At 38.6% G+C, this 10,163-nt stretch overlaps 1 protein-coding gene across 8 annotated transcripts in view; it reads right to left on the bottom strand.

Annotated features, from left to right (window-relative positions):
• Positions 1 to 10,163, bottom strand: part of DTNB (dystrobrevin beta) — a 251,519-nt gene that overhangs the window by 43,211 nt on the left and 198,145 nt on the right. For all 8 annotated transcript variants that reach the window (XR_011076469.1, XM_068563945.1, XM_068563946.1 and 5 more), the window contains exon 12: positions 9,775 to 9,862. Coding sequence is in view for 7 of the 8 variants with exons in the window: in XM_068563945.1 (XP_068420046.1) it covers positions 9,775 to 9,862 (88 nt within the window). In the remaining variant the exon portion in view is untranslated. The remainder of the gene's footprint in view (positions 1 to 9,774; positions 9,863 to 10,163) is intronic.

A 10,163-nucleotide genomic window follows, 5' to 3' on the forward strand; every position in this document is an offset into this window, starting at 1 on the left:
TCATATTTTGTTCATCCATTCAACAGCTGAGGGACATTTGGGTTCCCATTTTGGCGGGCTATTTTGCATAATGCTGCTATGTGCATTTGCGGACAAGTTTCTGTGTAGAGACATGCTTTCATTTTTCTTGGGTATATATCTAAGAGTGGAACTGCTGGGTCATATAGTAACTGCCTTTTGGGCAACTGCTAAACTGTTTTCCTACATGGCTGTAGCAGTTTACATTCCCACTAGCAATATATAAGGGGTCCATTTTTTCCACTTTCTTGCCAACCGTTGTTATAGCCCATTTTTTTGATCACAGTAATCCTAGTGAGTATAAAATGGTATCTCGTGATTTTGATTTGTATTCCCCTAATGACTAATATGTTGAGCATACTTTCATGTGCTTATTGGCCATCTATATATCTTCTTTGGAGGAGTCATTATGGTTTCGATTTGCATATTCACTACTGGGTCTGACCCTTGTACCTCCTTTAAGAATATGGAAGCCAATCAACACAAAATAGGAAAATGGATGACTAGGTGACATTTCCCTTTTATTGATTAACCAGAGTGGAAGCTCTTAATGAAGGCTCTGGTATAGTTACGCTTCACTCCAGGTATTCTTGGTTCTTCCCAAAACATGATCTACGATGATGCAGAAACCTTGTTTCCTGTCTAGAGTTTAAAGATGCAATAAGTAATTCTTTTCATGTGAAATTTCCTAAATAAACAGGGGCAAAATAGCATAGCAAATCTGGGTGGGAGCCTTTTTATCAAATTACCAAGCAATTTCCTTCTTTAAAAGGAAAAAAACTGACCTTTCTTCCTCCAGAGAAGAGTGGGCCAGCAGTCAACTGAGCAAGTTCTCTATATATTCTATTCAGAGTCTTGTGAGAGCCTGAGTTGAACCTCAGAAAAATGGCTTGCCTCAGAGTAAAACTGCTACGAATAATAGGTTTACAATTCCTGAAGACTAGAGTTAAAACTAATGGCTCCTTATGAGAGTGGGACCAGGGAAAATTATGGATGAGGAAATGAGCTCTGAAAGGAATTTGTTTCATATAATGACAAAAACCCAAAAACCCTACAGTATTTCACTGGAAATTTCTAAAGAATCCTTTTAGTTTTGAGTGTCTGACTGCAATGCTGAAGCATCTTTCAAAGAGAAAGTTAACATAGGAATCAAGAATTATTATCAGTAGTGATTCCTAACCAGGAAAGATTCTTTGGCACCAAGAAGCATTGTTACTCAAATATAAAGAAGTAGGGGCGGAAGAAGATTCAAACCCTTAGTCAGCAGTCCCACCTGGAGCAGCCTGCACCCTAGCTCCTCCACCTGGACGTAACAACAGGGAGCCCCCAGTGGACAGCTGAATGATGGCTTATTTCACCCAGACAAATGTCAAACACAGTTGAGTGTACACTAAACAACAGAGAAATGTAGGATTTTATTTATTGACTATCGTAGACACCACAGTACTCCTTAAAAAAACAAAAAACAAAAAAAGCCAGGTATCCCTTCCTAAAATGCCCCCAGGACACTGAAGGGAAAAAGAGGGAGCAGTTAGTTTATAAAGACATAGATTACTTTAGCCAGAAGATCCCTAAAGATGATTTCTTTCAAAAATTAAATAGTTCATTCATTCATTTATCCAACAAATATTTCCTGAGCACTTAGTATGTGTTAGATACTATTCCAGAAACCAGGATGCATTAGTGAATAAAATACAGCCTCTATCCTCATGTACCTTACATTACATTGGGAGAGAATGATAAACAAATAAATAAATAAATATATATACATATGTAGGTGATATATATATATATATATGGCATCAGCAGTGATAAATTTGATGAAGAAATATAGGGTAATGACACAGAATAAACTGAGACAGAAGATTTTTTAAATGAGGTAGTTATGAAAGACTCAATGAACTTAGGAAGCAAACCAGGTGAAGGTCTGGGGGTTGGGAGGGTCGGGCTTGCTGGGCAGAAAGAAGGGCAAAGGCCCACAAGTGCTCCAGGTTGGTGTGTTCTGGTCAGTACTGATGGAGTTGGCGCGAGCTATGAGGCAGGGATAGGTGATAAACTGGGAGGGCCCAGATCATGAAGGACCTTTTCATCATGCAGTGGAGTTTCCATTCCATTCCAAATGTGGTGTGAAGCCACTGTAGGATTCTGAACAGGGAAACATGGAATCAATTCCAAATACTCTGCCCTCAAGGAGGTGGAGCCTAACTCCCTGTTCCTTAAGCGTGGCCTGTCCATAGTGACCTCCTGCCAAAGAGGACAGTGTGGAAAGGGGACAAAAGAGTAACTTTATGTCGGAGAAACCTGAAAAAAGCTTCCTCAGCCAGGTGATCAAGGTCAACATCAACAGTGATAAGTTACGTTGATATTATTTATGTATGATGTGACGTGAGGAAAATAGCACTTATCTCTTCCTCCCCAAAACCCATAATCTCAGTCTAATCATGAGAAAAACAGACAAATCCCCATTAAGGGACATTCCTCAAAACTGTCAAGGTCATCAAAAACAAGGAAAGTCAGTAATAAGCTATAATGGAAAATAATCCTATATATCATATAGGATTATCATATATATTATCATATAGGATATAACTATATATATAGTTGAATCATTTTGCTGTACACCTGAAACTAACACAATATTGTAAATCAACTATGTTTCAATAAATAAAAAACAAACAAAAAAACAAGGAAAGTCAGAGAAGCTGTCACAGACCAGAGGAGCCTAAGGAGATAACGACAATTAAATGTAATGTGGTATCTCGGATGGAACCCCAGAACGGAGAAAAGACATTAGGTAAAAACTAACAAAATCTGAATAAAGCATGGACTTTAGTTAATAATAATGTGTTGATATTGGCTCATTAATTGCAACAAACATGCTATACTAAGGTAAAATGTTAATAATAGGGGAAACGGAACATGGGTTATATGGCAACTCTCTGTACTAGCTTAATAATTTTTCTGTAAATCTAAAATTGTTCTATAATGAAGCTTATTGAAAACAAACAAACACTGCTTTGGCTACTAAGTGGAGGATTTACTGTAGTGGGATAAGAATGGAAGTAGGTGGACCACTTAAGAATCTAAGGGTTTGCTACTTAGTCGCATGTAAACTTGTTACTTTATTTTACTATATACCTTTATTTTCTTGTCTGTAAAATGGGACTATTTATGGAAAGAGATGTGAAGAGGATCCCTTCCTCTGTTACACTAGTATTCTCTTAGGTTTAGGTAATCTCACAGAGCTCCATCATCTTTAATGAGATAGAGACACATCTGAAAAATACAGGATAAGGAACATGATCCCACTGAGCAAAACTGGGCAAATATGAAACCAAGGAAAGCCAACATAGTCAGCAAACTGTAATCTGCTGGTATGCATTTCTGGAGCCTCCTAAAAAGAGACTGGAAGTTTCCCATCTGGATGAACTTGGCAGGAGGAGTTCCACAGAGATGTGCCTGATATCAACCAGACTTTCACTGCATCCCAAGGGCAGCCTTCCCATCATCCCAACCTCGCTTAGACTAACTGGAGGGCTATGGATTATTAATACCTCTCTCTTGCTCTCAAAAACCCAGTAATGTTTTTTAGGAGAGTGGTTCCCAAGCTAGCTGTAAATCAAAAGACTGAAAGTTTTCTTTTTTTTTTTTTTAAACTAAAATCAATGGACCCTACTAAACCCAGAGGTTCTGCTTCAGTAGGTCTAAGGCAAGGCCAAGAATCTACATATATTTTAAGTGTTGTACGAAAGATTAGAATATGTAGCCAGGTTTGACAATGACTATTTTATAGGGGTTTTAAGTCATTAAATGTGTGCAAAACACCACATGAAAATACTCTTGATCTTTAATTCTAAGAAGCCGTAAGGACATTTCTGGAATGGTGCATGGGTGGAGCAGCTGACAGGATGATGAGGCTGTGAAGTCCGGGACTGGGCTATGTGAAAAAAAAATCTCAAAAACGTGTTAAATGTTAGGTAGCATGACAATGGACAATGGTTTCCCTTTCCTTTCACCTTTCTTCCAAGTTTTCCATAATGAGTTTTTAATTTTTTCATAAAGAAAAAAAATTTTTTTAAATAAACAAAAACCACCTGACTACATCTAATGCTAGTGATGTTTGTGATGAAATTTAAGATTTGCTGTTATTACCATGATTTGCCACACACTGTATTTTTGTTGTTGTTGTTTTAAAATGGAATTTAGGCACTTCAGGAAAACAAATTAGCTCTCCTGGCTCATCTAAGCAACCTACAATTTCTCTATCTGAGGGTCAGCCTGAAGAGGTTCCAGTGGCCATGTCTGCCACCTGGGGAGACGTGAGGGTCTGATGCTGGAGCATTTCACAGGGTGTAATGCCGGCTGCTAAAATGATTTAATGGTCTTTCTTGTAGAAGGTTTTTGAAAAAAAAAAAAAAAATCAATACAAAGCCTATCTGGCAGGCTATAAATAAATTCTTTTGAGCACTACACCCACTTTATGCAAAGCACTTGTATCAGTGAGAGATTAGCAGATTAGAAGTCTTCTGTTTAATAGAAATCTAGTTAAGAAGAGTCCTTCCTGAGAGACCCAATATTTATAAGATAACTACACTTAGGAAAATAAACTGAAGATGAAAGGGGCCATATCAGTATTTAGTCTCAAGACCATTCTAACAACTATTTTCACATGAATTAGAGAACTGGCATCAGAAACTATCAGGTGTAAACAGATTTATCTTGTTTGCAGTAAAGGAGTACTAGGATCTCCTTTTCAGGGTCAAACGGCTTTGGAGCTTTTATTTACAAATTTTAAAAAGTACTATGTAAAGTCAACAAGACTATATAATGGTATTACGTATACTTAATTTAAAAAATCCACCACAATGTTATTCCATTTCAAAAAATTTAATTAATGTTATTTATAAATTTTAATTTCTAAAATAACAAACATTTGTGACTGATTGAGGGCATGTGTAGGCTTTAACTAATTAATTAAATAAAACTAGTCTTTTTCCCAGACATTTTTTCCCCCTATTCTGTTCCATTTCACTAACCTTTAGAGTTGGAATGTTAGAGTCAGATGTATGACTTAGTATTAGATTCTCAAGGAAAAGGTTTTGAAGACTAAACAAACCCAAAGGAATAAATTACATTTTGAGAGAGAAAGAAAGCAAAACTCTCTATTGGCAGCTTTCATAACTCTATTTCCCTGTGAGGAAGTAAACATAAATTAGTACACATTTCTAAAACTAACACTGTAGAATATTGTCCTGCGAGATCTTGGCCTGCCTGTCCTGTCTAATTTCACTCCAGAACAATACTGGACCCAATGGTTTGTGATTCTTATAACCTCTCTAAGAAATCTTCGCCTGCCCCAAGGTCATAAAGATAGTTTTCTGTTTTCTTTTAATAGCTTTATGGTTTTAGCTTTTACATTTAAAGTTTATGATACATTTCAAATTGGTTTCTATGTATGGTGTGAGGTAGGGGTAGAGGTTCTTTCTTTTCATACAAACAGTTGTTCTTTCTTTTCATACAGATAAACAGTTGTTCCAGCAGCATTTGTTAAAAAGACTTTCCTTTCCCAATTGAATTGCTTTTGTGCCTTGTTGAAAGTCACTTGAACTTATATGTGTGCATCTATTTTATGGATGATTTGCCTATCCTTTTGCCAATACCATACTTTCCTGATTACTGTGGCTTTAGAGTAAGTCTTTTTTAAAAAAAATATTTGTTTATTTATTTGGCTGCGCTGGGTCTTAGTTGTGGCACGTGGGATCTTTAGTTGTGGCATGTGGGAGCTTTAGTTGTGGCATGTGGGCTCTTCTAGCGGGCTCTTAGTTACAGCATGTGGGATCTAGTTCCCTGACCAGGGATCAAACCCGGGCCCCCTGCATTGGGAGCGTGGAGTCTTAACTAGTGGACCACCAGGGAAGTCCCTAGAGTAAGTCTTGATGTCAAGTAGGGTTGAATCCTCCAACTTTGCTCTTTTCCAAGACTGTTTTGGTTTTCTAAATATATTTGAAAATCAGTTGGCATTTTGATTGGTACTGAATTTATAGACCAATTTGGGAAAATATACCATTTTACTAATATTGAATCTTTTGAGTATGGCTATACCTCTCCATTTATTAGGTTTTCTTTAATTTCTCTTAGCAATATTTTATAGTTTTCAGTCTTGAACATCTTTCACTAAATTTATCCGTAAGTATTTGATGGTTTTTAATGTTACAGTAAATGTTATTTTTCCTAAATTTAATTCTTAATTGTTCACTGCTAGTAGATAGAAATACAATCAATTTTTAAATATTGACTCTGTATGCTGCAACACTGCTATAAAGTCATGTATCTGTTCTAGTAGTGTTCTTGTAGGACTTCCCTTAGGACTTCCTATATAGAATCAGGTCATCTGCAAATAATGACAGTTTCACATCTTCCTTTACAATATTTATGTCCCTTTTTTCTTGTCATGCTGCACTGACTGGGACCCCCAGGACAATTTTGAATAGAGGTGGTAGAAGTAGACATCTATGACTTGTTTGCAGTATTAGGGGGAAATATTCCAAAATTTAACCTTTAAGTGCCATATAAGCTATCGGGTTTTTGTAGGTGTTCTTTCCCAGGTTAGAGGAGTTTCTTCTACTCCTATAATATTGAGAAGTTTTATCAAAAATGGGCACTGTATTTTGACAAACTTTTTCTGCATCTATTGAAATATTATAATTTTCTTCTTTAAATTGCTAATATGGTGAATTACATAGGCTGGTTTTCATGTGTTAAATAAATTTGCATCCCTAGGATAAACCTCACTTGATCATGGAGTATTATCCTTTTTACATATTGCTGGGTTCAATTTGCTAATATTTTGTTAAGGATTTTTGCATCTGTGTTCATGATAGAACTTGGCCATCAACTTTCTTCTCTTGGAATGCCCTTGTATTATTTTGGTATCAGGTTATAGTGGCCTGGTAAAATGACTTCTTTATCTATTTTCTGAACGTTTGTGCCAGATTGTTATTTCTTCCTTAAACATATGATAGTATTCAACAATTAAGCCATCTGAGCTTAGAATTTTTATTCATTTATTTATTTATTCATTTATGGCTGCGTTGGGTCTTCGTTGCTGCACACGGGCTTTCTCTACTTGCGGCGAGCGGGGGCTACTCTTCATTGCAGTGCGCAGGCTTCTCATCGCAGAGGCTTCTCTTGTTGCAGAGCACGGGCTCTAGGCGTGCAAGCTTCAGTAGTTGTGGCACGTGGGCTCAGTATTTGTGGCTTGCAGGCTTTAGAGCGCAGGCTCAGTAGCTGTGGCACACAGGCTTAGTTGCTCCACGGCATGTGGGATCTTCCCGGACCAGGGCGCGAACCCGTGTCCCCTTCGTTGGCAGGCGAACTCTTAACCACTGTGCCACCAGGGAAGTCCCTGAGCTTAGAGTTTTTGAAGTTAATTATTAATTCAATTTCTTTAACAGATTTAGGACTATTTAGATTTTCTATTTACTCTTATGTCAGTTTTGTTAAATTGTATCTTTCAAGAAATTTGTCTATGTCAGCTAGGTGGTCAAACTTACTGGCAAAAAGTTGTTCATAATATTCTTATCATCCTTATAATGTTTATAGAATCTGTAGTATGTCCCTTATTTCATTCCCGATATTGGTAATTTGCATTTTTTTCTTCCTTCTTTTTTTTTTTAACTGAAGTATAGTTGATTTATAATATTGTGTTAGTTTCAGGTATACAGTATAGTGATTCAGGGTTTTTGCAGAATATATTCCATTATAGGTTATTACGAGATAATAGGTATAATTCCTCGTGCTATATAGTAAATCTTTGTTGCTTATCTATTTTATGTATAGTAGTTTGTATCTGTTAATCCCATATCCCTAATTTGTCCCTCCCTGCCTCCTTCTCCCCTTTGGTAACCACAAGTTTGATTTCTATGTCTGTGAGACTGTTTCTGTTTTTGTATATACATTGATTTGTATTATTTTTTAGATTCCACATATAAATGATATTGTATAGAATTTGTCTTTCTCTGTCTGACTTATTTCACTAAGCATAATATTCTCTAGGTCTACCCATGTTGCTGCAAATGGCAATATATTTTTATTTATTTATCTATTTATTTACTTATTTATTTATGGCTGCATGGGGTCTTTGTTGCTGTGCGCGGGCTTTTCTTTCTCTAGTTGTGGCGAGCAGGGGCTATTCTTCGTTGTGGTGCGTAGGTTTCTCATTGCGGCGGCTTCTCTTGTTGCGGAGCACAGGCTCTAGGTGCACGGGTTTCAGTAGTTGTGGCACATGGGCTCAGTAGTTGTGATGCGTGGGCTTAGTTGCTCCACGGCATGTGGAATCTTCCTGGACCATGGATCGAACCTGTGTCCCCTGCATTGGCAGGCGGATTCTTAACCACTGCGCTACCAGGGAAGTCCCACAAATGGCAATATTTTATTCTTTTGTATGGCTGAGTAATATTCCAGTGTGTGTGTGTGTGTGTGTGTGTGTGTGCGCGCGCGCGCGCACGCGCGTGCGCACACAGCTCTCACATCTTCTTAATCCTATCATCTGTTGATGGGTACTCGGGTTGCTTCCATGGCTTGCTTATTGTAAATAGTGCTGCTATGAACACTGGGGTGCATGTATCTTTTCAAATTAGTGTTTTCATTTTTTCCAGATGTACACCCAGGAGTGGAATTGCCGATCGCATAGTAGTTCTATCTTTAGTTTTTCAAGGAACCTCCATACTGTTTCCTATAGTGGCTGGACCAATTTACATTCCCACCAACAGTGTACAAGGGTTCCCTTTTCTCCACATCCTCTTTCCTTTCTTCTTGATCAGAATTTCTAGAGGCTTATTAATCTTACCAATCTTTTTAAAGAACCAAATTCTGGTTCTTTGATTTTCTTTTATTGATTCACTTTTAAAAGAGGATACTGTAGATAAAATTAAAGGCCACTGCAATCCCTTCCCTAAACCAATTCCCCTCCTCCTGTCTCTGAGATATCTACTCTCCTGAGTTTCATGTTTACCATTCCCATTCCACCTGTATATTAAAGTAATGCAGGCTTCCCTGGTGGTGCAGTGGTTAAGAATCCACCTGCCAATGCAGGGGACATGGGTTCGAGCCCTGGTCCGGGAAGATCCCACACGCCGTGGAGCAACTAAGCCCGTGCGCCACAACTACTGAGCCCGCATGCCACAACTACTGAAGCCTGCGCACCTAGAGCCTGTGCTCCACAACAAGAGAAGCCACCGCAATGAGAAGCCTACGCACCACAACGAAGAGTAGCCCCTGGGCTTCCCTGGTGGCGCAGTGGTTGAGAATCTGCCTGCCAATGCAGGGGACACGGGTTCGAGCCCTGGTCTGGGAAGATCCCACATGCCGCGGAGCAACTGGGCCCGTGAGCCACAACTACTGAGCCTGCGCGTCTGGAGCCTGTGCTCCGCAACAAGAGAGGCCGCGATAGTGAGAGGCCCGCGCACCGCGATGAAGAGTGGCCCCCGCTTGCCGCAACTAGAGAAAGCCCTCGCACAGAAACGAAGACCCAACACAGTCAAAAATAAATAAATAAATAAATTGATTAATTAAAAAAAATTAAAAAAAAAAAAAGAGTAGCCCCTGCTCGCCACAACTAGAGAAAGCCTACACGCAGCAATGAAGACCCAATACAGCCAATAAATAAATAAATAAATAAATCTATTAAAATAAATAAATAAATAATTAAAGTAATGCAAATTTCTGCTACTCTACTGGAATCCTCTATTTACTCACCATGTTTCCTGCCTCTGCAGCCAGCCGGGCAGCATAGCGAGCTATAAGCCGGTGTTCCTCATCCAGTCGGCTAGGACTGTCCAGGACACTGCCAAGGAGATAAAAATTCAACAGGTATCTATTAAACATCCCCTACTCTTGCTTCTCTCTCAGAAAGAACAGATGGGAGAAACACTTGTGAAAAAGAATGGTAACAAAAGAAATGGAGACCTGAATCATAGATACTAATGGTCTTCTGAGACAAAGAGGATTTAGAGAAATGACGAGGCCACGCATAACATTTCTCTGCGGCAGTATATCCCAGTTGGCTCTCACACCTTCACAGGAGACACTTCTTTTTGAATGCAAGGGCTGAGAAAAGACAGGGCATCTATAAAGCCTGAGGGAGT

Source organism: Eschrichtius robustus, chromosome 15 (assembly GCF_028021215.1).
Source record: "Eschrichtius robustus isolate mEscRob2 chromosome 15, mEscRob2.pri, whole genome shotgun sequence".
Lineage (NCBI taxonomy): Eukaryota > Metazoa > Chordata > Mammalia > Artiodactyla > Eschrichtiidae > Eschrichtius > Eschrichtius robustus.